Source organism: Lynx canadensis, chromosome C2 (genome assembly GCF_007474595.2).
Source record: "Lynx canadensis isolate LIC74 chromosome C2, mLynCan4.pri.v2, whole genome shotgun sequence".
NCBI classification, from domain to species: Eukaryota; Metazoa; Chordata; class Mammalia; order Carnivora; family Felidae; genus Lynx; species Lynx canadensis.
The window spans coordinates 156743375-156768730 of record NC_044311.2 but is presented as its reverse complement, the minus strand read 5'-3'; the positions used below and the strand labels follow the sequence as shown (position 1 = coordinate 156768730).

Sequence of the window (25356 nt, the reverse complement as noted above, 5' to 3'; positions counted from 1 at the left end):
TACCCGGGGTCCGCGTCTGTAGTCCAGGCGCCGTCAACCTGCAGCAAAGCTTTCCCGGGCGGGAGGGGAGGCCTGGGGGCGGGGGTCGCACAAACAGCCCCCTGCCTCACTCCTGAGTGTTTGCAGTTCCGGGCCAGGGTCGGCTTTAACTCCGCTTCTCTGGAAGTTGGTAGCAGGAGCCCAGGGACCCCTCCCTCCTGTTCAGGCACCCAGGGAGGGCCTTCAGTCTTCAGCCGCTGGCCCACTGAGAGGACACGGCTGCTCGATCAGGAAAACCAGACAGCCTTCATTTATTCATTGTTTCCTTACTTCCGCAAATATCTGCTGGACCCCTGGAAAACCCACATCAGGTGGGGGTGGGACCTGGGCCAGGACGGCGGCCTCCACCTTGCACGGTCAGGTGGAATGATGGAGCCCCTCCTGCGAGTCAGGCCCCCAGGAGTGGGGACCCAGCCCGGGTAGCGGAACAGACCGGCTGCTGCTGTCAGGGAGGCTGGTCGTGACAACCCCTGGGAACCGAGTCAAGGGCTCTGGGGCAAAGCAACCATCCCGGGAGCCCTGACCTGGGACGGCAGCCTTGGCAGGCAGGTCACACTGTGTGTCTTGAGCTGAGTGGCGACGTACTGTGTGCACTATGAAAACTCAGCAAGCTGACCGCCTATGATTTGTGCATTTTCTTCATGCGTGTTATGTTCCGTTAACGGTTTGCCTAAAATCATTCTCTTCTGGAGGCGAAGAAACCGGGAGGTATTAGTCGCAGAGAGCAGAGGTGGGTTTTGCAGGACAATGAGTCCTGGAACCCCACCCTCCAGCCTGGCACCTGTTGACGATTCTTCAATTATTCTGTGTGTGCGTAAAACTCCTGCTGAGTGTTTGCATCACAAATGAGGACAATAACGATGATGGGAGGAATGAATGAAGAGGGTAAGAGAGAAAACATCTTTAATTTCTTTCCACAAAAAAAGAAATATGGGGAAAGAGTAGAGGTTTGGGATTGGCAGGGGGGCAGGGGGCCTGGCGAGTGGTGAGTGTGAACACGGACCATGCCTCTTATTTAGCTGTGGAAGTGAGAACACAGTGAGCTCTGTGCCCAGGATGGAGAGCGTGACCATTCTAGTTTTACACACGTGTGAGTGCGTCTGTGCGTGTGCTTAAAAACACATGGTTTAGCTGTGAAAAGCCAAGTGGCAAACACAAGGGTCACTGGGCAAGGAAAGGCCGCTGTAGCCACTGTTGGCTCAGGGCTCCCAGCCAAATGGAACGCTCTCTGGGCCACCGTCTGCCCGTCTCCCTGAGAGCTGACGGTGTCAGATCCCGTCGCTCCGTGACAGAGTGCCCCAAAACTTGCAGGCCCGTGAAGCGACATGCATTTGGTATCTCCTTCTGAGAGCCAAGGCTTTGAGAGTGGTTTCACGGGCGGTTCTGGTTCAGGACCTCTCGTGAGTTTGCAGTCAGCTGGGGCTGCGTCCTCTGCAGGCTCGACTGGGGCTGGAGGGGCCGCTTCTGGGATCACACTGCACGTGGCTGTGGGACCTCGCCACAGGGCTCCTTGCACGCGTTCAAACACGGTGCCGGCTTCCCCGGAGAAAGCGATCCCGGGGAGAGCCCCAGTGCTCCTGATGATCTGACCCCAGGAGTCACACATGGCGTGACCAGCACTGTTGCTTTTGTTTTTGTTTTTAAGTTCATTTATTTATTTTGAGAGAGAGAGAGAGAGAGAGAGAGCAGAAGCCAGGGGAGGAACAGAGAGAGAGGAGAGAGAGAATCCCAACCAGCTGTCAGCACAGAGCCAGACACGGGGCCTGATCTCACCACCCTGGGATCATGACCTGAGCCCAAATCAAGAATCGGTTGCTTGACCGACTGCGCCTTCCAGGGGCCCCCGGCACATTCTGTTCATTAGAAACCAGTGGCTAAGTTCAGCCCACGCTCAAGGGGAGAGGTATGAGGTATAAAGCTGCCCTTCGCAGAGACGGATAGCAAGGAACGTGCTGACATGTTTTAAAGCCACCACCAGTCCCTTCCAGGGAAGGCATGGGCAAGGCGGTCGCCAGGGGACCAGTAGTGGGTCCCCAGCTCAGCCACACTTCTGCCTGACTTGGCCACATGTTGGGGGTTCCAAGGACTCCCCTTCCTCAGGCGAGATAATTTGCTAGAGCAGCCCACGCAGAACTCGGGAAAGCACTTTACCTACTATGCTTTATCGTAAAGGGTATGACAAAGGACGCAGATGAACACCCAGATGACGAGGTCCATAGGGCAGGGTCCAAAAGGGTCCCAAGTGCAAAAGCTTCTGTCCCACGGAGTTGGAGTGTGCCACCCCCTGTGCTTAGAGTTTTTAGGGAACATCCAGTGTGTTAGCACAACCAATTAAACCGCTGACCGTTGGTGATTAATCTCCGGCCCTTCACCTCTGTCTGAGGTTGGGGGTGGCTGAACGTCCCCACTCTCTGATCACTGGTTGCTTCTGGTGACCAGCCCTCATCCCCCAACAGTCCACTTGCTGGCACAATCTCAGGTGTGGCTGGAAGGGGCTTGTTATGAATAACAAAAAGCGCTCCTCTCAGCCCCCTACGTGAGGAAATTCCCAGGGTTTTAGGAGCTCTTGTGTCAGAAATCTGGGAGAAAAAGAAGACAAATACATATTTCCTGTTACCCCAGAGGGGAACTAGGAGCCTTATCGTCACAATTACCCCGAGTCAGGTCAGATAGGAGTCTGGGCCACTCGCCCGCCCCTCTGCCCCCAGACGAAGAAGATGGAACGATGGTGGGGACAATGTGTGTCTGAGGCAAGAGAGTGCTCAGGCTGTGCCCCGAGGTCTGCTGCCCCAGCGAGGATGGTGGCCATCACCGTCAGGTGCACAGCTGTAACCCTGGGATCTCTGCCGCCGTCAGTGGCCCTGGTGATCCTCAGGGCCACCAGCTCCCAGATGTGGGCAGGGCACATCTCCTAGGAGCTTCCTGATCCAGCACCCGAGGGAGGCTCTGCGTGTGTGGAAATGGCATTACGCTACCCTGACGCCTGAACGGAGGTCTGCTGAATACAGAACCGTAGGTGAGAAAGCATCTTCCTACACAAGTGCCGAGGCCTGTTCCATTGTTCTGTTGCTTCCAGCGTTGCTGTTGAGAAGTCAAAGCCTCTCTGACGCCTCCTCGCTTGCACACGACGCGGTATTCTCTCTCCAGGAGCCCGTAGAATCTTCCTTTCCCGGGTGGTGGAATCCCACGATGAGGTGCCTCTCGCGGGCCTGCTTCCCACCGCGGGGCTGGGCCCGCACTGCCCCTCCCAGCGCAGAAGTGCATGTTTTCTGTCTGGGACAATTTCCTCTTCCTGGAGCACCTGCCACTTACAGCTTGGACTTCCGGGTGGGGGTGCTGATCGCCTTGTATATTGCCCGTACTTTCCTCTTTTCAGCTCGTTTCTGCTCCGCTTTCAGAGAGAGATCTCTCCCTTGACATCCCAATCTTGTGTGAAGTTCTTTGTTTCCTCTGGCGTAGTTATGATTTCCTAGAGCTGCTGTTCTCTGAATGTTCCTTTTTTGCAAGTTTCTTTCTTTATTTTGAAGGTGGGGGAGGGGCAGAGAGAGAGAGAGAGAGGCAGAGAGAGAATACCAATCAGCTGTCTGTCAACGTGGGGCTCGAACTCACCAAGCATGAGATCATGACCTGAGCCAAAATCAAATTGGACCCTCAACCGACTGAGCCCCCCAGGCGCCCCCTCAGCGTTCTTTTAACAGAGTTTTATTCTTCTTTCGTAGATAGAGGGCCAGAATCCCTAAGGGTCTTGCTGGTTTCATTTAATTGTTTACCATTCTCTCCTCCCTCCCTCTCTTGTTTCATCCACTCAGCCTTATTTCTTTTTGTTCGTCTTGGTCTCAGCCATGTTAGAGGCCTTCCGAATGTCTGGGGGCCCTGGGTGTCTGTGATTAAGCAGTGAGGCCTCTGGCTGTGACAGGGGATTTACAGTCGTTGAGCCTGGTAGGGGAGCTTGTGGGGCCATTTGTCAGGCCCCCCCCCCCCCCGGGGGACATTGTCCTTTTAGGCCGGTCAGACTCAAGGGAAGAAGCTTCTAGTCTCTTGTCTGGAGCTGAATGAAGAGATGGGATGAGTCCTGACATTCACCGTCCTGCCTGTGGTGACCTGGCCATGCGCGTTCCGTGTGGAGCCGCTGCCTCGACTGTTTGTGGCTGTCTCAGGTCCAGACACTCTGCTTGCCCCAAGAACAGACCTCCCGACCTCTGCTGGGGTGACGGAGGGGCCGCACCTACTCCTCCACCAGCTGGCCCCCTCCCCTCCACTGAGGTAGGGTCCCCGGCAGGCACATCTGCCGAGGCCTCAGAACCACCCAACGCTGGCCTGGGGATCTTCTGAACACCGAGGCATGGGAGTTGGCTTGCAGACATCTTGGGAGACCCCCGGCCTGCCCACCCCGGCCCTGAACTTGCCCAACCTGGTCGTCTGCACCCACTGTGGAAGCATCCAGAATGCCTGCACCTCAACCACAAGGAAGACCCCTTCCAGGGTTGCCTGTCCCTGGCTCATGGTCTGTGGGCCACTGGGAGACACGGGTGCTGCAAATGGGGTACAGAGTCTGACACGGGGACCTACCCGGGGACCTGGCGTGGGTCAACAGTGAGTGTTGAGATGTGTCCTCTGGGAAGGTTGGCAGCAGATGCGGCTGCAGGCTGAATTAGCAGCTGTGATCACCTGCCTGCAGCCTGGGGGAGGCCGGAGGGTCTGTCGGTGGGGTCTTGTCTTTGCTCCTGGGCTGGCTTCCCCATTTCGCTGTGGTGGGTTTCGCGTGCACTTGAGTAGAGATCAGTAAAATGGCCCCACGTGCCCCCCACCCCATCCCCTACCTCTGGCGGGACTTCCGGAAGGTTTCTCTGGGTGGAGAAAGGAAGGGAGGGGGCAGAGGCAGTGGGGGTGGGGGGCTATTGTCGGAGGCACGAGTAGTGCTGGCCAGTGGTGATGGGAGAGAAGGGGACAGGTCTGTAGGGTGTTTGGGGCCCAACCAGAAAGCCTGGGGACGTAGGGTGGGACGGTGGAGGTGCCAGCCAGGCTCAGATGTCCCTGCATGGAGGTGTGCCACCCTGCCCTCCCAAGCGCCCGTGTAGCTGTGGCAGGGCCACTGCCCCACCATCTCCCAGGCTGCCTCTCACCTCTGTGTAAGGTCGGTGCCCATTGGCAGCATGAGGGCTCTTCAGGGAACAGGGAGCCAAAGCCCCAGCTCTGCAGTGGGAAACACCACTCTGAACCTTGGGGTGGCAAGGCGGTGCTCGCTCACTCATTCGTTCACTTGTCCACCCTTTCCCTCCTGCACAGGCTTTGTGGAGACTGGCAGGCCTGGGCTCCGGCCCGGGGGCGGGCGATCCCCGCCCATGGGCTCCCAGCCCTAGGCACGCGTGCCCGGCACGAAGTGGGTGCCTTTCAAGACTCGGACTTTCACAGTTATTTAAAAACAGTCTGAATGACGGAACACTTTACAAAAGAAAAGCCACCTATAATCCCTGCTCTAACAGCCTGTCTTCACCGTTCAGTGTTTTCTTCTGGTGTTTCTCTCTCTCTGCGCATGTACACACACCCATACACACCCATACGTGTGCACATATTCACACACTCGCGTATATGCGTGTATGCATACACGTACACATATTCTCCTTTTGTATGTACCCTGTGCATGTACATTCTATATACCTTCTTTTTATATATATATATATATGTACTCTGTATATGTATGTGTGTATACATAGATATTACACATGTAAATGTAAATATACAAGTAAGCAAATTTAATTTAAACGAATACTCACCGGTTTACCCACCAGCTTTGTACTTGTCATTTTTATTGTCTGGATGATATCCCAATCTGTGGCTGTAACGTTATTTCTCAAAACATTCCTTGGATACTGAATGTTTGGTTCATTTTCAAAGTCCTATTCTCTAAATCTGCAGGTGCTTGGCAACCGCCCCCGCACCGGCCCTGGTAGACCTGGGCCTCACCGTGTACAACACAGACCTGCCCCCAACACACACGGTGTGGGGGCGGCAGGCAGTGAGCAGGTGACTAGACAAAGGACGGTCACAAAGGGCGTGTGCGCTGACGGAGGGACACAGCGGCGGCTCTGGGACGGGCGGACAGCTGTCCTCATCACATGGGAACGGGCTTCCGCTGGCGGGGTATTTCTCTCCAGGGGGCTGAGACGCCCTGGCTGGGCTGCGTGAGCACATCGTGCGGGTTCACCTGTTATCAAGCACCTTGGGGCCAGTGTGTGGGTGGCGGCTGGGGAAACTCTGCACGTCCCTGCGGCCCCTGCGAGAGGCCACCGAGACGGGCTTTCAGAGTCCCGTAAAAATCGGCGGAGGTGCAGCCCTCAAAACTGTGCTCGAAGCACCGGATCGCAGTCGGTGACACAGAGCGCCTGTCCCAGGTCCGCCTATGAGGCATGAGTTCGGTCCAGTTCAGATTACGGGCGGGATCTCCAGTCCTGATTTGCTATCTTGAGTCTCTGGCCAGGAATACTGCCTTTTCCGAGCCCAGCGGGCACGTCCACGGGCAGCAGGCTCTTTACCCACATGGTGGTAACGTCCGGACCCTGAACCTGCCCGGCCCCCTCAGTCCGCCACACAGGCCCGGGCACGTCAGGGCAGGACAGGCACAGGGCCCGGCACAAATCGAAACTCAGACCCCTTGCTCGTAACTTGTTAATAATTTCAAAACAGTGACAATGAGCCTCCAACCACGCGCTGGCCTGTCCACAAGGCCTTTGCTGCCTCTTTGGGTCAGAAGAGCTGTTGCTGATATCCTGGCCTAACTGTGTCCCCGCGTTGGGGAGAAGAAAGTACTCACCCCCTTGCTAACAGGGGTAAGGGACTTTTTTCCAGGGAACCAGCCCAGCAGGGGGGAGGTCAGGCGCAACTCTGACCACAGCCCCCAAACGCGTGACTTACGGAGGCCAGAGAGCAGGCGAGGTGCCTCAGGGCGGATGGAGGAGACACCCCGAGGCACTGGGCCCAGCCTCTGACGGGACCCTTACCGAGAACAGGCCAGGTGATCAGCATGCGACAGTGGCCCCAGCACCAGCACGTGATGGCATCTGGAGACAGGGTCTTACAGAGGCGATTGGGTTAAAATGAGGTCACAAGGGTGGGTCCGACCCCAATGTGACTGGGTCCTTATGAGAAGAGGAGATCAGGACACAGATACACGCAGAGGGAGGGCCAGGTGAGGACTATGGCGGGGCGGGGGTGGGGAGGACAGAGCCAGCCCCGCCCCTGCCTGGTCCTCAGACATGCAGCCTCCAGGACAGAGAATGACAGCTTGCTGCCTGAGCCTCCCGCCTGTCCACCGCGGGAAAACAGTGAGGCTGGCGTGTGTCTGCCAGACCCGTGATGCTGGCTCATTCCAGCACGAACCGCTCACGTGCTTGGCACACAGACGCTTCAGGGCATTACAAAGGCGGCCGCCGTTCCAGAGCTGGACGAGCCAGACAGACTTCGCCCCCGCAGAGAGACAGACAAGAACAAGTAGCCACAGGATCGCTGCGGGAATGTCAGCTCTGGGCCGGGCCCACCTGGGAGGCCGCCCTGGTCACTTGTGTTACTGTTCACGGTTCCAGATACCCCCCGGGGAAGGTTCCAGGCGATGGGAACGCAGGCTGGCACCGGGCCAGGAGTGAGAGACGAAGACAGGCGCGCAAGCCCCTGCCCGGCCTCCCCCACCCTGCCTGGGTGGGGTCCTTCTGCAACCCCCGTCCATGCGCGGCACAGGGCGAGCGAGCCTGGGCCTGCGTGTGGCGCTCCCTCCCAATCCCTGTCTCTGTCTGTCCCCACCCTCTGAGCCTGACCGGACCTTCAGCACTGCTGTCCCAGGTAGGCCTGCCCCTCCCCCCCCAAGGGGGCCCTGGAGGTCTCGGGAGAGACAGCCAGACCCCTGAGAGGCCGTGGGCCGTGGGACCCTCCTCCTGCTGTTGTCCCCACCTGAGCTTTCCTGGGCTGGAGACACGTGTCCCAGCTCTGCAGCCCACACGCGGCAAGGCCTGTGGCCACTCCCTCCCTCCCCATCCGGGCGTTCTACCACGGGGTCCCTGCAGGTGGGGGCTCTAGCAGCACTGACATCTTCTGCCAACACCACCCCAGCAGCTGTGCCCTACACAGGGTCCTGGGTCCCGGGCCCCCAGCCACGGCCCGTCTTCTGACTGTGGCAGGTGCCGTGAGGAAAGTAAGGCACGGTGCTGTCCGCGTGGCCTGCTGCCCCCCAACCGCCTGACTTCCTGTCTGTCCCTCACACCCTGCCTGCTCCCGTCTCCGCCTCGTCCTGCTTCATGCTCCACGGTGGTCACCCCGCCCGAGGTCACCTGCTTCTGGCACGTGATCTGTCCCTCCCACTGGAATACCCCCCTCAGACCCCCGTGCCAGGACGATGTGCACCGTAGAGATGACCCACAACAGAGCTTTCTCGAGTAAATGTCCGACCGGACGAGGAGGTGGCACTGAAAGGGACGTAACACGATGAGGAAACAGACGTGCCAAGGCCCTGGGGTGGGGATGAGCTGGGCCCTAGGACGGGGGAGGAGGGAGGAGCCCATGGGGGTGCAGCAGAGGTGGGCGGGCCCAGACCTCACGCTTGGACCATACTGGGGGCTCCGGGGAGCACTGGAGTGCTCCCAGCAGAGACAGGAGCACTCTGTCCACTTCTGGGGGCCATTCCCACCTGCGGGCGTCTCCCTTCCAGCCAGCGTGACCCATACTTCAGGCAGCAGAAACGCAGGGGCGCGGAGCCCCCAAAGCAAACACACCCCGTGGAGAGCACATCGAAACCCCACAGAAGCGGTTTTTATTTCAGTGCGCACGGCGCTCTGCGTGTCCACGAGGACGGGCTGTGTCTGCGGGCCCAGTGTGGGCAACACCTGGACCTTTCGGTTTTTCTCGGTCCTAATGTGACCAGCTTCCGGGGATGGGAAGCGTGTCCTGTCGGGCCCTCTCAGGGCGGGTCACCGTGAGCACGAGTGGGAACTCGCTGGCATCTGATTCGGAGGTGGGAGGGAGGGTCCGCTCGCAGCTGAGGCCGCGTCTACGGGGGCCTCCCCTCCCCCGGTGCTGCCCCGCAGACCCACGCCGCCGTGCTGGATCAGGAGGGGAAGGTGGGCGCCTCGGCCAGCGGGCGGGCCATGCTCTGGATGGCCCACTGCAGGATGCCGTCGAAGGAGTGCTGGAAGACAGGAGCGCAGAGGACTGGGAGACCTGCCTGAGCCCCCAGGGGACAGGTGCACACAGCCTGGGCTCCAGCGTCCCCTGGAGTCACGAGCATCCCGCCCCTCCTAGTCACAGGTGGGGAAACTGAGGCCTGAAGCACCACAGGGCACGTCAGGCGAGGGAGGACTCCTCTTTTGGTGCTCTGCTGTAGCACCCTGCGAACACGGGGCACGGCCGCCACGGCTCTTCTGCCTCCGTCTTCTTCCCGGCTCCAAGGCAAGACCGGTTCTTTCCATCGTGTGCTCCCGCAGGACAGAGGGGGCACGGGGAGACCCAACATTCCAGCGTAATGGGGCGACTGCCCCCTTTCTCCAACGGCATCAGGCGACCGCCCCGCCAGAGCCACAGGGCCAACATCCAGTGCCCGGGGGCACCCTGAAAGACTCCTGCACTGAGACCCACCCGTGCCCAGCCCACCACACCGGGCAGGGCCCCACAGCCCCAGGAGGCCACGGGCGGGCCACCGGGGTGTGGGAATGGCTGGAGGAGTCCGACCTCCTGTCAAAAGAAGATGGAACCCCAAAAAGGCCCATTTCCTTCACAGCGACTATAGCTGTTCATCTTAGGGTAGAGAGGCTGGGGCTGGGAGGGGCCGTGAGAGGTCCACCGGAGGCAGAGGTTCCGGGGTGCCCACCCCCCTCCCACCCCCAGGGGGAGTCATGGCATCAGAGTCAGGCTTCAGCGGTGCTGGTGCTGAGGTCCTGCAGCCACTGCCCCCCCCCCCCGCCCCCGATCCGGGAACTCTGGACCAGGCTAGAAGCAGAAAGGGCTCAAGGGCTCCTTTCAGCTCCTTTGTGCGCTAGGGGCTCCCGCATGTGCTGGGGGGCCAGAGCCGTGCGGAAGCAGCCTGGGCCTGTGGTGCTCAGTGTACCCAGCAGGGTCTCCCAGGCCCTCCTCTGGCTCCGGCTGCTTGGGGCTGGGTGGGGGGAGGGGAGGAGAAGGAGGAGCCCCAGCCAGGTGACGCATTACCTCGCTTAGGAGGGATTCCAGGTCGTCCCTGTGCACACCCGGCTCGTGACCAGCAGAACCGTCCCCTGCCTGCAGCCCAGGAAAGGGAGGTCAGCCCAACTCCCGCACCCCTGCCGGGCGCAGCTGGAACAAAGCGGCACACCATGCAGAGGCAACAAGGGTCTAGGGGACAGTGGCTAATGCCAGGACAGAGGGCATGCTGCCCCCAGCAGGGCCCTGGGAGCTGAATTCTAACACCCAGCTCCTGCCGGGGTCGTGGGCACGAGCGAGCTTGGGGCTCTGGAAGCTGGCTGCCCAAGGCCCCCAGGCCTGCCTGCCTCCACGTGCTGCATGCAACCTTCTGGGGAAAGCCAGGTGACTCAGAACCAGCTAGAAGGGACCGTCGGGGATGGAGAAACTGAGGCCCAAAGAGGAAAGCGTCTGGTGTGGTGCCAGCCATTCATCCATCCGACTAGCATTGCCAGGGCCAACCGTGCCCCCTCCCACCCAACCCCCCCCTTAAGGGGCCAGGGCCTAGAGTGCCCCCCCCTTAAGGGGCCAGAGCCTGGCAGCAGGCTGTCCATGAACAGCCTAGGAGGGAGAGAGGACCATGCTAAGTGGACCCACATGAGACTGCCAGGTTCTGGCTCAAAATAGCCAAATCTGAGCTCGTAAACACAGGCCCTTCGAGGCAACATCAGCCCCAGGGGCGTGAAAAGGGACCCAGCTCCAAGGTGGGGGTGGGGTGGGGGCTGCTGGGGAAAGCGCTGGGGCCACACCCACATTTTCAGGACCGCCCCTGGGAAGGGAGCCAAGGGGCTGGGACTTCTTAGTCTCCAAAGTCGTTACATTCTACAGCACAAAGACAAGGGAGTCTTTGCTAAGTTGAGAAAAGAACCCAGGAGTCAATGAAGAAGCATCTTCTGGAGGGAGGGACCCTCTCTGGGGCGGGGTGGCACCCGGCAGGGCGCGCACAGGTGTGGGCTGAGCCGTGGGCGAGCACGTAAGCCCCCTCGTGGGCAGAACAGGGGCCCCCGTGCCTGGGCTGGCATCGCACAGGCACAGTGTGTTCGTGGGAGGATGCGGCGCGGCTGGGGAGCACGCCGGGGCACCGGTGGGGTAGGACTTGCCACCACCCAGGGCCCTGAGAGGTTCTTGGGGGCGGGGGCGGCGGGGACACGGTCAGGCAGGATGAGGTGCGCCACCTGGAGGCTCCCGGGAACACACGGGTTCTGAGGGAGCCGGGGGTGACTGCTGGGTAGGAGGGCAGAGGGAGGCCACTTCTCCCCGACGGCTCCCGGCCGCAGGATGGGGCTGGACAGGGCCCCGGCGCAGAGCCACGGGGGGACTGGGGTCACACTGGGGAGTCAAGCGGGCTTGCTCATCCCTGGTGGAGCCCTCTTGCTGCGGCCGCTTCACTCCCCACCCCACTGTGGGGATCGTGCGCCCCAGGCGCTGGGAGAAGGAGGCCTCGGGGGAGCCCTGCGCTGGGAGACCAGGGGCCTAGGGGGGGCCTTGCGCTGGGAGAAGGGGGCCTAGGGGGGGCCCTGGCTCAGTCATCACGAAAGAACAGCCATCCCACGGCCGCTGGTTTCCAGCACACGTGATCCGAAGGGAAGCTATTTAAACAACTAAATTGTATGAAACAGTGAACGCAGGGCCACGGGGCGCGGCGCATCCGCGAAGCTGGCACTCGAGTGTCCCTGGAGGTGTGCTCGCCACCTCGACCCCGCGGGGTCCCCGCCTCCCTGGGCAGCACTGACCTTGGCGGGCCCGGGCGCGGCTCGGGCGGGCGTCGGGGCGGGCGCGCCCTCCTCGGGGGCCGGGGCAGTGTCTCCGGAGCAGGATCGGCAGCGCGGGACGGCCCTGCGCACAGCGGAGGATGGTGTCGTGGGCTGCCGGTCCCCCGCGGTGTCCCTCCCGGTCCTGCGCCCAAGCCGCCGCGCTCACCCGGGCCGCGCTGCGCCCGCGGGGAAGTGGCAGCGCCAGTGGAAGGCGGCGGCGCAGTGCGCGCACCGCAGCGCGTCCGCGCCGTCCCCGCACACGCCGCACCGCGCACCTGCCGGGCCCTGTGGGGGGACAGAGTGGTCACGGTGGGGGGGAGGGGCGCCCATGCCCTCTGCCCCGCCCCCGGGAGCCCAGCGACACCCAGCACCTTTGCTCTGCAGTCCCGAGAGACCTTGCTCCGCCTTAGTGGACCCGGACCCCCTTTAGGGCTGGTCAAGGGGACCCCAGAACCGCCTCCCTTATTGTCCTGCCCCTGTGAGGGTGGGCCGGGGTAGGGGTTCCAGGAACCCGGGCGGAATGTATCACCCCTGCTGGAATCCCTCCGGGAGCCTCCCCTCCCTGGTTCTGCAGTGCACAACCCCTGCCCCCCCACCCCCGTCTGGCTCCTCCTCCCTCAGCCCTGACCCCAGCCCCCCCACCTGACTACTGCCCCCCTTCCCCGCATGTCACTCCTCCTATTTAGGCTCCGTCTGGTTGTCCTGCGGGCCCTGAGCTCCCAGAAAACAGCCACCCCCACCTCAGCACCCCCTCACCTGCTGCCCCTCTGGGCCCACACACAGTAGGGGGCGCAGGGCTGAGGGGTTCAGCACCGTCAAGGGGGCTGCAGAAGGCGGGGCCAGCAGGTGCTTGTAGGGGCCGGCAGCGTCCTTCCCGGCTGAGGGCTCCCTGGACAGCCCCTTGGCCTCTTCCCCCGTCAGCTTCAGCCCCAGGAGGACCTGGAAGCAGAGGGCCAGTGCTTGGAGAGGCCACGGTGGCCTGTGCCTCACCACCCAGGGAGTCAGCGATCACTGGGACCCGGAAAAGCCCCGGGGGCTGGCGTGGGAACCCCACATGGGGTTGGAAAGGTTTGGGTGAAGCTCCTGGCTCTGTGTCCTCAGCAAGGCACTTGACCCTCTTGCCATCTACAGACGGGGTGCCCGTGGCCCTCACGGGCTGTCAGGGAGGACTCCGGATCTACCTGGACGTGTGTTGTATCATTCCTGTCTCTGCTGCAACAAAACGCTTAAAACATTTTTAGAGAATGTTATTAGTAGCCAAAGTGCATTCCCTGAGCCTGGCGACAGAGCCAAGGCCCCACATGGGGCCATTTCCCAGTGTTAGAAGCCAAGCTGATGAGGCCAGGCCGGGGGTGGGGAGTCCCGGTTCCAAGCCTGGGGCCCCACCCACGGGAGTGGCCGGGAAGCTGGGGGGGGGGGGGGGGGGGCCTGCGGTGGGCCTGGGCCTGGGCCTGGGTGTACCTGGGTCTCCGCGGGCGGCTCCTGGGGCTGGGGCTCCTCGGCCTGGGGAGGGTCCCGCTGGCCTCCTCCCCGGAGACAACTGTAGCACCTCCAGGTCCCACTGCTCACGTGGTCCACGTGGTCAGCAGCCAAAGACATGCAAAGGGGGCAGAGGGGACCGCAGACTCCCAGATACACAGGCAGGGGAGGCCTGAGGTCTCCTCCACGTTGCCACTTTCCTTTCGCAGATGGGGAAACTGAGGCCCAGGCTGGACAGTGGGCAGAGCCAGGATGGGAGGACTGCCCCGGCCAGTGAGCAGGAGGGCCCGGGAGGCTGGGAAGCTGAGCCCCGGGGGTGGGGGGGGGGGGGCCCTCGCCAGTATGGTCAATGTTCCCTCTGCTGAGCCCCAAGAATCCGGACATCTGTTGACCTGCAGAGCCCCGTGCGTGGCTCTCGCTGGCCTTGCCCTCCCGACGGGACCTCTCTGAACTGGGGACCCGCCCCCGTTTCCGCAAGGGGGACAGTGCCCAGCAGAAGGGGACACGGTCAAAAGCAGGAAAAAAGAGAAGATGACCGCCCCACCCCTGGAGGCGAATGATGACCTCGGCTGAACGCCCTCATTTAGTGACAAGCATCAGAGACAAGTGGCCTGGTGAAGGCCACTCAGGGAGCAGGGGCAGGGCCAGGGCTCGAAGGTGGGTCACTTCTCCCACGCAGGCTCCTCCCCGCCAGCTGTGGTCACCCGTGGGAGCTGGCAGTAAAGGGCAGGACGCGGTGGGCGGGGGGAAGGGAGCACCAGGAGGTAGACGCGGGAGGACTCTGGCCCTGCCCAGGACGGACACCCACTCTGCCCGACTTCAAGTAGGACCTTGTTTGGAGGAGGGGGGCCGGCTGCTTGTGGGACTTTGGGCTGGGGGTGTGTGGTGAGATGGGCAAGGTGGCCGCTCTTCGCTGGGGGGCCTCATTCTGCTTCTCTGCCCTCTGGGGCCCTGCTGGCCAGGCTGGGAGGACCCAGCCTGGGTGACCCGAACAGAGACACTTCCGGGCAGCCCCACACCCAGGTCAGTCGGGCAGAAGTGGCCGTGAAGCCAGCTGGGGGCGGAGAGCGGCCTGCCGGGCTCACCTGGGAATCTCCCAGAGCGGTGGGGACAGGCAGGCCAGGTGGAAGGCCCGGGGGCAGCCGTCACAGCAGATGAGCTCCCCGCCGTCCCGGCACACGGCACACTCATCCTCGTTCTTCTGACACGAGCAAGACACGCGTATCCTCTGGGAGATCCGGGGCGGCGCGGCGCCCTCCCCGAGAACCTCTCGCAACAGCTCCGCCGCGGCATCCCCAGGGGCCCCCAAGTCCCCTGCCTGCCCCCAGCCCTCCCCCACGACACTCTCCATCTCGGAGACCCTAGTCCCCTGCGCACACCCCCGGGCCAGGCCATCCCTCTTGGGAGGACGGAGCCTCCAGAAAGCCCCGTTTCCCGGGGGTGCCTGTGTCCCCAGCAGCATCCACACTGCCCACCCCGCATGCCCTTCTTCACAGCGCAGTGGAGCGATGGCCAGCGGCGTTGCCATCAGCCCCAAGCACCCGCCGTCCCCGCGCCTGGAGCCTGGACGCTGCCTGTGCCCCTGCCTGAATGGCACCACAGGGCCCTCCGGGATGCCTCCTCCGGGCCAGGCCGCCCTGCACAGCGACGAGCTCGCTCACTGTAATCACCCCTTGATCCTGCCAGCCGGGAGCTTGGAGGGGGGCAGGGGGACACGGGTCCTGCTCCCTCCTGGGCGCCCGGGGCCCAACAGCGCCTGGCGGGGGGCCGGACGCGGTCAGATCTGTGGTGGGTTCTGTGCTGTGCTGGATACTCCGGTCCCTGGCTCCCAGGAGGGGCCACCTCCCCACCCCCTGGCCCGCTGGGAGACTGTGAGACTGGGGACAAGGGCACCCAGCCCAGACCCGTGGTTTTAAACGCCTGGTAGGACTCACTTTCTCTGAGTTATTTGAACACAAGTTGTGTGTTATCAGGAAAACTGTTGTTAAACGAGGAAGCTCCACCCTGCGAACAGAAGCTTAAGGCTCTGTCCTCATCACCCAAGGGAGAGCCCTGGACAGGGGCAAAGGGGCAGAGGGACCCCCTGTGGACGGTGGAGACGAGGGTTCCACTGTGGCCTGGGCATTACCTGGTGGGGCTGGGGCTCGCTGGGGAGGGCGGGAGGGGCCTGCACCCTGCCCTGTGCGCCTGCTCTCGGGTCGCCTCCACCCTGCTAGGGAGAAGGGGGCGGGTCACCGGAGTGCGGAGCGCCCTCTGGGCAGGCCCAGCCCCAGCTGAGCTCTGTGTTGGGGGGTGGCTATCAAGGGCAGGGCTTACAGGGGCGGAAGCCTGGGTCCCCTTGGCTCGGACCAGGGTCTTTGGGCCACCGCTACGGGCCTTGTTCTTCCCCGCACCGGGGTCTTCGAACTTGCTGGGAGTATAAAACTCCCCCCCAACCTGGATGCACTTCTTGGAGCCACCTGGGAGGAGAGGGTGGCTGACCTGGGAGGCCCAGGAGGGTGGGGGGCAGAGTGGGGGGACAGAGAGGTGGGGGGCGTGGAGTGGGGGGGCACTCTGCAGCTGGCCGCTCCCCACCCCCCACCGCCCCAGCCCCAGGCAGCTCTGGGACCAGGGTCCTGGGCACAGCAGGGGTCCTCTGCAGGGGACGAAGCGGGTGCTGCACCCGGCCAAGCGTGTCCACCTGGAATCTCAGAGTGTGGCCTCATTTGGAAGCAGGGTCTTTGGTGACGGGATTAGTTAAGATGGGCTCCCGAGGGACACTGAGTCCAGTGACGGGTGTCCTCAGGAAGAGTGGAGGGGACGCAGACAGATACAGGGAGGACACCCTGAGACTTGGGGGCAGCAGCCGCGGCGGTGGGGCCCGTAGCAAGGACTGCTTGCGGGGAGAGGCAGGAAGGACTCTGCCCCGGGGCCTCTGGAGGGAGCACGGCCGCCCACGTCTCCACTTTGGAACCTCCTGCTGTTTTAAGGGCCCGGTGCGTGGCCACTGGTTATAACTGCCATGGTGAACTACTTCGGGGTCCCCGGGACCCTCCCTGGGGGGTGAGACCAGGGCCCGCATTGGCTCCCGGGGGCCAGCTGGCCCTGGCCGTCCGCAGCATCCCCGGCCAGCGTCCAGCAGGAGGGAGGGGAAGGGGGTGGTATGCGGGTGGGGCAGGTGCTGGAGAACTTCCCGGAAGGGGATGAGCCCAAGACCCCGAGGGGCCCCTCCGGGTGGGCAGAGTCACCCGGGAGGTGGCCCTGGACCGCCGACTTCCCAGAAGCCCAGGAGCCCCCACCCTGAGGGACGCCCTCGGTGCCCGTCCCCCCTGCAGAGGTGGCCACCTGCGCGCCAGCTGCACGTGCACCTGGGGCCTGCGTCCCCCTGGCAGCACCCTGGCCTGGCAGTGCCGTCTACCTGACTCAAACACCTGCTGGATGAGGATGCCCTCCACTGCCCCATGGGCTCCGGGGACGTCCCCAGACGACACGGTCACGGCTCTCTGGACCGAAGTGGACGACATGGTCTGAATTCCTGGGGAAGGGAGCACAGGGCGGGGGGCGGGGGGGGTCATCGATTGGAAAGACGGCCCCTGAGCACCCCCTGCCTGCAGGCCGTGGGGAGCGAGAGGCGCCTGGGCTGCGGAAGCCTTTCCTTCCGTCCAGGGCAGGCCTTGGAGGGGGCCCAGCCCCTCCACGGACGGACAGACAGACAGCCAGCCCATGTGTAAGTGCAGAAACAGGCCATGGGTGTGGGGGGGGGGGTGAGGCTGTGTGGTGTGTGTGTGTGCGTGTGGAGTGTGGCATCCGAGCTGACCAAACACAGCAGGCAGGGCCGGACAGGGACCCCCAGGACATGGCCCCGGGCGGTGCTGGGAGGGAGGCCGGGTTCCCAGGGTCTGTCTTCAGGTCAGGTGACTCCGGTCTCCTGGACCCCCCACCCTGGGGCAAGGAGGGGACAGAAAGGGGCCAGGCTTCATCCGGCCGAGGGACCAAGAAGGATTCTGCGGAGGAAGCACAGTCTGGGCTGGCCCTGAGGACGGGGACACTGAGACGGGCACACGTGGGGTAACCCGAGGTGCCCCTCTTTCCCCAGTGAGGCTGTGCAGCCAAGGCTGTGGGGTGACATGCCAGGCCTGCAGGGTCCCGGCTCCCAGGACAGGCCGGCAGAGGGCAGCACCCCACGGGGCCCTTGACTCGGTGACCCCAGCCCAGGAGGTCGGGAACCTGGCTCACCGTTGCCCAGCAGGGGGCGCTGCGGCTCTGCGTTGCTCTCCGGCTTCCTGGGGTGCTTGGCCTTCGCCTGGGAGCCTGCAGGGGGGAGTGTGCAGGGGGAGCCACACCAGCCTGGCCCTCCGCTCCCCACGGAGGTGCGGGGGGGGGGGTGAATGCTGGCGGCCAAGGGCGCATGCGGGCGGGCGGGGCCTCTCAACTCCCGTGGTCCCCTTGCTTTACCGGCTCTGGTGTCCCCGTCAGTAAAAGGAAGTGACCCCCACCTGCCTACTTCTCGGGGTCCTGGGACGAGGGCCGGCTGGGCTCACCCACGAAGCACCCACAGGGATTCTCCGCAGCCCCGGCGACTGGCCGGGGCGGTGGGGAGAGGGGGGCTCCACGGCAAGGCAGGAGGGGGACGGCCAGTGGTGTCGGGCCGTCTGTGACCGACCAGTACCTCCAACCAGATACCTGGGTTGGAGGTGCCCCTAGGAGACAGTGCCCCAGGTGGGGCGGCCCTGGGCTCCTCCAGGGCCTTCCTCTTGGAGGGGGGTCTGGGCAGCAGCACTGGGGCCTTGGGGCCCGTCGGGGGCTTTCTCCCCTTCCTCGGCTGGCTGAGGTCCACGTCTGCGGGGCGAGCAGGGACCGGGCCTCAAGACCAGAGCCGACGCCCTGGCAAGGTGCGCGAGAGCTCGGCCCTTTGACGCTCAGGAGCCAGGACGGTCCTCGGTGGTGTCGGGGGGCTCCCTGGCCACCCCCCTCCCTTTTACAGTCCGGCTGGGATGACTCCAGCCGCCCCCGGCTCCCGCAGAACCCCAGTTCCTCCCACAGCAACCCCCCCGACCTTTGGGGAAACAGTCTAGGATGGGCTGCAGCCGGGCGTATCTCTCCAGATTGTAGTCCTTAAAGAGAACCCTCCAGAAGTCCAGGATGGCAGCTGCGTCTTGGGTCAGGAGCCACGAAAGGAGCGCGTGGAAGGCCTGCGGGCAGCCTTCCTTCTCCTTCAGGCGCAGGGTCTCCTGAAGCAAGAGTGGGGGCTGGGAGGCCCCACCTCCTGCCCCCCCTCCACAGCGCCCGCCTCCTGACCCCCACCACTCCACACTCCCCCCTCCTCCTGACTCCCCCCTCCTCCACGGCACCCCCACCTCCCGACACCCCTTCTGTCTTTCTGGAGGGCAGAACACCATCCCAGAGGGTGCTGCAGGTGACCTGGGCACCGTGTCCCCTCAGCTTGCAGCGGGCATGAGGCTGCCTGGGGGTGCTGGGGGTGAGGAAGGCCCACCTGAAACTCATCCTAGGGGAGCCCCTAGCTTAGAGGGCAGCTTGAGGAGGGCCGGGCAGGGGCGCTGGGGAGGCACAGGAATCGCCCTGGAGACCCCGTGCCTTCTCCTCTTCGCCAAAACAGCCCGCCCACACCCCCCTTCCTTCCCCCCCACGGGCGGGGCGGGGTCCGTCTGGAGCTCATCTTGCCAGACATTGGCTGGAGGGCAAGGCTTGGGGAAGGCGAGGGGGACATTGGGGGTCTGTCTGGGCCCACCTGGAACTTGTCCTCGGGGACCACGTCGTGGTCAGCCAGTGCGTGCAGCAGCGGGAAGGCGCCGTCCACAGCCATGGCGATCTCAGTGCGGTACAGCCTCAGGAGGTGACGAAGCACCGTGTCCCCACCTGCCTGGGCCTCACCCGCCGTCGCGGGGTCTGGGGGCGCGGGGCTGGGGGCCCCCTCTCCCCGCCTGGGGTCCCGCGGCCTTGGGGTACCACTGGACTTGTGGGGTGTCTGGGCCATCTCTGCCTTCTGGCCCCCGCGCTGCCCCTGACCTGCCGGGCTCCCGGGTGGGCACCCCTGGTCAGGCGCACCTGTGGGGGGGGCACCTCTGTGAGCCAGAGCCCCGTCTCTATTATACTAGGCTCCCCAAGGACAGAGCAAAGGCCGTGTTTCCCTTGAGCCAATCAGGGTGGGAGGGAGGGGCAGGGATGGAAACTTCCCTGTGACCCAGTAAAGAGAAGGTCCCATCCGCTCCATTCACACCTGCCAGCGGGCTGCTGGCTTCTCTTTCTTCTGTAAAGGAAGCTTCCGGACCAGGGCCCGACCCCTCCTCCATGAGAGGGCTGGGAGGGCTGTCAACTCCCCAGCTGTGGTTCTGTTCGAATGGGAGACAGCCAGGACAGACAGGTGCCCTTGGCCTCACCTGGGGCCCCATGTCTTGGGCACCAGCAGGCACTGTCCAGGTGCTCCGGGGACCGTGGGGCGGATGGGGGCAGCGTCCCAGGTGGGGAGGGGGCATTACCGTCCCCACTGCGCCAGCTCAGAGCCCTGGGGCCGGGCTATAGGGGGGTCAGACGGAAGAGTCCCTGTCTGATGGAGGACGGGGCATATGACGAGTGTCAGTGGGCACAGCAGTGGGCGTCGCCTAGAGGCTGTGTGATGCTGGGCGAGTCGTTTTCCTTCTCTGAGCCTCAGTCCCTCATCTCTAACTTGAGCACATCCCCCACTGGGGGACCCAGCTGCCCCCTACCCTCCCCTTCCTCCAGGTGTGTTAGAAAAAAGGCAGCTGACCCCGTGGACTGAGGCCAGTGCGTGCCTTGTCCCGCTCGCAGCCCCGGGAGAAGGGAAGGACGCCCCAGGAGCCTGCTAGGGCTGGCGACAGAGGCTGGGGGGCGGTGTCCCTGAGGGGGTTGCAGCAGAGGGGGGCCGCATCCCAGGCTATGGCGGGCAAGGGCCGGGGACCGGGGTCTGCAAGATGGCCACCCATGGCGGCCCAGTGTGGCGGGGGGCGGAGGGGCCAGGCCATCCCTGGGCCCAGCCACAGAGCCACAAGAGGACTCCCGGAAGAAGGATCTGGTCAGGCTGGGGCGGGGCTGGAGGTGAGCGCCGGTGCTGGGAAGCCTGGGGTCAGCACAGCGTCGTGTGCAGAGGGGCCAGGATTTCTATACTGACGTGGGAGCTCGGGCTGGGGAGCTGACACGGGAGTCCTATCTCGGTGTGTCCCCCTCTCCAGGCCCGGGTCCCTGGGAGTTCAGTCCTAGACAAGCTGAGGCTGTCCCAGGGCAGTGTCCTGGGGCGTGTGGGAGCACGATTGGGCTCGGTGGGGCGGGAGTGGTGGGGCTGTGGGGCTGGTCACCTCAGAGAGCTGGGCCCTGTGAAGGCAGTGAGGCTCAGAACAGGCCGGGGCTGCCATGGAATGTTCTGGGGCTCTCGCCGGGGAGCAGGGCCCTTGGGCTGCCCGCCTCTGGGGCTCCGAGCCCCCGGGCTGCGGTGCTGTGGGTGGTGGCAGTGGAGGTGTGGGTCTTGGGGCGGGCCCGCCTGTCCCGCACTGTGCCACCCAGACACCCAGAGGGGACGCCCCCTCGGGCCCACACCGGGGCTGCCCTCTCGGAGGGCACGGGCTCACCCCAGCCCGGGCCTGGCAGCCGCCTCCTGGCCTTTTCCTATGCCCTCTGGCACGTGTACATCCACGGAAGCACCTGAAGGAAAGCAGAAGTCGAAGTCGCTCCTGAACGCCCCGTCCTCTGGGGCAGCCCTCGTGTCCTCACTCGTGGGGGTCGGGTCTCAGGGAGCAAAGCTCCTTCGTGGCACCTGCTGGGCCCGCCAGCTGCAGAGTTCCCACATAAAGGACCCGGGGCTCTGGGGCCCGGGGGCTCAGCGTCCACCTCCTTTGGGCCAGGCTGCCCCCCAGTGCCACTCCACGCACGGCAGAGTTTTCCCCGGTGGCCGACTGACCAAGGGACACTTTAGCCACCAGACAACGGTCCCCGGGGGATTAGAAACGGCCAAAAATATCAAGGTCTTCACCTCGCTTTTCTGGAGCCACAAAAGCCTTGTGGGTGCACCTGTGTCAGCAGCCAGGTCTGGCTCTGCAAAGAGGCTCCTTGGAGAATTTTGGACTTTCCGCCAGGCGGGGGGTTTCCCTGGCGACCCCTCGCTGCAGGTGACCTGGAGCCACCGGGGCTGGTGGGGGCGGCCTGTGAGACCCACGGAGGGGCCGGGCAGGGGGCCCCGCCCTGCCTTCGGCTGGTCACTCCTCTCGCGGGGCTGAGCCTCACTCCGTGTCTCGGCGAGCCACCGGGCACGGCGACATGCCTGCCCCTTGATGGGCCATCTAAGCCTCTGTCCTCGCCTCTGAGGCGTCTCTTCTCCAGCACGGTCGTTTTATGTTTCAGACGCGGCTAGCCCACCCTGCACCACGCCCTGTTGTGGGCACGTTGCAATCACACTCAATCTCAGAACCACCCTGTTAGGTCAGCGTTATTACCCCCATTCTACACATGAGGGGGGTGAGGATCAGAGAGGCTAAGGAACTTGACCAAAGTCACACAGCAAGTCAATAGCCGTGGATGGATAGTGTCTGGGCCCATGCTCTCAGCACACAGGACACTCCTCACGTGCCCAGGCCATGTTGGGTATGTCAGCCGCAGAGAGGGGGGAACCCTTCCCGTGTGAAGTGCCCACAGATTGGGGATGAGCGAGGTCCCTGCGGCAGGGTAGGGTGGGGCCTAGAGGGACCTGCTCCTTGGCCGCTGGGCCTCGGCTCCCTCAAAGAAGCCCGGACACAGTGATCTTCTCTCCTGCCGCAGAGGGACGCTTCAGTCCAAGGGGTTCCCTGGAAAGGGCTAGGCTCCCAGCGGTAAGGAGGCACGAGGTCCCTCAGGAGCCTTAGAACACCAGCCCAGGCCTCGGCTCGGGGACCAGGGCAGGAGGGGCCCTGGGACCTGTCCCCTGGGGACTTCCCAGCTGGTGGGGTATCAGGGCAGGTTCAGTCTCCTGGTGACACTCTGTCTCTCGGCCACCAGCTAGCTGTGGGACCCTTTCTGGGTCTCAGTTTGCCCATGAAAGATGCTCCACATCATTACTCACTAGGGGGTGCAAATTAAAGCCAAATGAGGTACCACCGCACCCCCAGTAGGAGAGCCATTCTCAAAAGACAGAAAAGAAAGTGTTGGCGAAACCCTGGAGAAATCGGAGTGCTCCTGTACTGATGGCAGAATGCAAAATGGTGCCTCCACTGAGAAGAAGGTTGGGTGATTCAAGAAGTTTCTTAATAGGTTAATTTTTTTTAAGATTTGATTTTATATTATTTTTAATTAATTAATTTGTTTTATTTTTAGAGAGAGAGAGAGAGAGGCAGAGAGAGAGGGAGACACAGAATCTGAAGCAGGTCCAGGCTCTGAGCTGTCAGCACAGAGCCCGACACGGGGCTCGAACCCACAAAATGAGAGATCATGACCTGAGCCAAAGTCGGATGCTTAACCAGCTGAGCCACCCAGGCGCCCCTTAAGATTCTATTTTTAAGTAATCGCATCCAGTGTGAGGCTGGAACCCACAACCCCGAGATCAAGAGTTGCATGCTCCATTGACTGAGCCAGCTGGGGGCCCCAATATGCTAAGCTCTTAAATAAGAATTACGATATGACCCAACCGGTCCCCTCCCAGATATACCCCCCAAGAAGGGAAAGGAGTTGTTCGAACAAAAATGGGTACAAAATGCTCACAGAAGCACTACTCACCACAGCTAAAGGGTGGAAATAACCCAGATATCCGTCTACAGAAGAATGGATCAATCAAATGTGGTCTGTCCACAACAGAATTATTCAGCCATGGAAAAAGATGAAGTGTTGACATGCATTACAATGTGGATACACCTCAAAAACATTATGCTAAGTGAAATAAGGCAGACATAAAAGGCCACTTATTGTATGATTTCATTTATATGAAATACCCAGAGGAGGCAAATCCACAGAGGGGATTGGGGCTGGGGGGAAGGGGTAAGGAGATTGCTGATGGGTATGGAGTTACCGTTTGGAGTGACGGAAAGTTCTGCAAATAGACAGTGACGGTTACACAACATTACAAGATACTAATCGCCGTTGCATTATCAACTTCCATAAAAATTATAAATTTTATGCGTATCTTACTACAAATAAAAATGCTAAAAATCAATCGGACATATTTGTGTGGGTCTATTTCTGGGTTCTCTACTCTGTTGCATTGATCTGTGTGTCTATCCCTCCACCAGTACCACACAGTCTTGACTACTGTAACTATATAATAAACCCAGTAGATCGCTTCTCAGCCTTTTGGCTAAGATCAAGTGTAGTATAATAAATCCAGTAGACCATCTCCTCCCATTTTATCCTTTGTTTTCAAAATTGTTTCAGTTTCTCTAGTTCGTTTGATTTACCATATACATTTTAGAATAATTCTATTTATAAAAGATCTTTCCAGGATTTTGACAGGAATTGCATTAAATCTATATATCAATTTGAAAAAACAGGAAAAAAGGGGGGTGCCGGGGTGGCTCAGTAGGTTAAGTGTCTGACTTCAGCTCAGTTCATGATCTCACAGTTTGTGGGTTCGAGCCCCGTGTCAGGCTCTGTGCTAACAGCTCGGAGCCTGGAGCCTCCCTCCCATTCTGTCTCCCTCTCTGCAGCCCTCCACACTCTGTCTCTCTCTCTCAAAAATAAATAAACATTAAGAAATTTTAAAAAACTCTATATATCAATTTGAGGGCAATTGACATCTGGGTATTGCAATCCATGAACATGGTATGTCTCTCCATTTATACAGAGCTTCGTTGATTTCTTTCATCAGTGTTTTGTAGTTTTCAGCAAACAAGTCTTAAACATGTTTTGTTAGACTTACACCTAAGCACTTACTTTTGAGCAAGTGTAAATAGTTTTGTGATTCTACTTCTGGTGTCCACCTGTTTGCTCATTATTAGCATACAAATGCTTTTTTGCATATTCATCTTGTATCCTACAACCTTGCCGAACTCCCTCTGTTGGTTCTAGAAGTTTTAGGGTTTTGTTTTGTTTTGTTATAGAATCTTTGGGATTTTCTACAAACAAAATCGTGTCATCTGGAAATAGAACACTTTGACCTCTTCCTTCCCAATCTATATGCCTGTTAAATTCCTTGCCTTGCCTTACTGCACTGCCTAGAACTTCCAGCACTGTGTTGAATAAAAGATGGTGAGAGGGGCGCCTGGGTGGCTCAGTCAGTTAGGCATCTGACTCTTGATTTTGGCTCAGCTCATGGTTTATGAGTTCGACCCCAGCACTGGGTTCTCTGCAGTCAGCACAGAACCCACTTTGGATCCTCTGTCCCCTTCTCTCTCTGCCCTTCCCTCCCTTGCTCATGCTTTTTCTCTCTAAAATAAGTAAACATTAAAACAAAACAAACAAAAAAGTGGTGAGAATGGACATCCTTGCCTTGTTCCTGATCTCAGGGAGAACGTCTCCAGTCTAGCACATTAAGTATAATGTTAGCTGCAGGTTTTTTGGTAAGTTTTCTTTATCAATTTTAGAAAGCCCCTTTCTATTCCTATATTTATGAGAGTTTTTATCATGAATGTGTGTCGAAATTGTCAATGCTTTTTCTGCATTGTGATCAATATGATCATGTGATTTTTTCTTCTTTTTTTTTAGCACTTTTAAAAAATATTAATTTATTTTAGAGAGAGAGAAAGAAACAGAGCATAAGCAGAGGAGGGGCAGAGAGAGAGAAAGAGAGAGGGAGAGAGAGAGAGAATCCAAAGCAGGCTCCAGACTCTGAGCTGTCAGCACAGAGCCCAACGAGAGGCTCAAACTCACAAGTTGTGAGTTCATGACCTGAGCCAAAGTTGGATGTTCAACTGACTGAGCCACCCAGGCACCCCTTCTCCCTTTTTTTCTTTGTCAGTCTTGCTTGATGTGTATTGATTTT

At 61.1% G+C, this 25356-nt stretch overlaps 1 protein-coding gene and 1 pseudogene across 1 annotated transcript; one reads left to right on the top strand and one right to left on the bottom strand.

Annotated features, from left to right (window-relative positions):
- Positions 1-9130: 9130 nt before the first annotated feature.
- Positions 9131-19440, bottom strand: AIRE (autoimmune regulator). The gene is made up of 14 exons (XM_030328514.1): positions 19195-19440; positions 18502-18676; positions 18129-18284; positions 17682-17756; positions 16864-16980; positions 15783-15925; positions 15595-15675; positions 14552-14667; positions 13449-13548; positions 12744-12926; positions 12154-12272; positions 11967-12069; positions 10225-10293; positions 9131-9211 (listed from the first exon to the last, which is right to left on the bottom strand). The coding sequence occupies exons 1-14, from the start codon at positions 19438-19440 to the stop codon at positions 9131-9133; spliced, it is 1764 nt and encodes a 587-aa protein (XP_030184374.1).
- Positions 19441-23713: 4273 nt separating this feature from the next.
- On the top strand, positions 23714-23815 carry LOC115524413 (annotated as a pseudogene).
- Positions 23816-25356: the final 1541 nt, after the last annotated feature.

Excerpts from the sequence above, each read along its gene's own strand:
- AIRE (XM_030328514.1), bottom strand. The coding sequence starts at position 19,440 with ATGGCCCAGACACCCCACAAGTCCAGTGGTACCCCAAGGCCGCGGGAC. Across the intron at positions 16,981-17,681 it reads GCGCCCCCTGCTGGGCAACG|GAATTCAGACCATGTCGTCC; the intron begins GTGAGCCAGGTT and ends TCCCTTCCCCAG. Across the intron at positions 10,294-11,966 it reads CCGCGCCCGGGCCCGCCAAG|GCAGGGGACGGTTCTGCTGG; the intron begins GTCAGTGCTGCC and ends CCTGGGCTGCAG.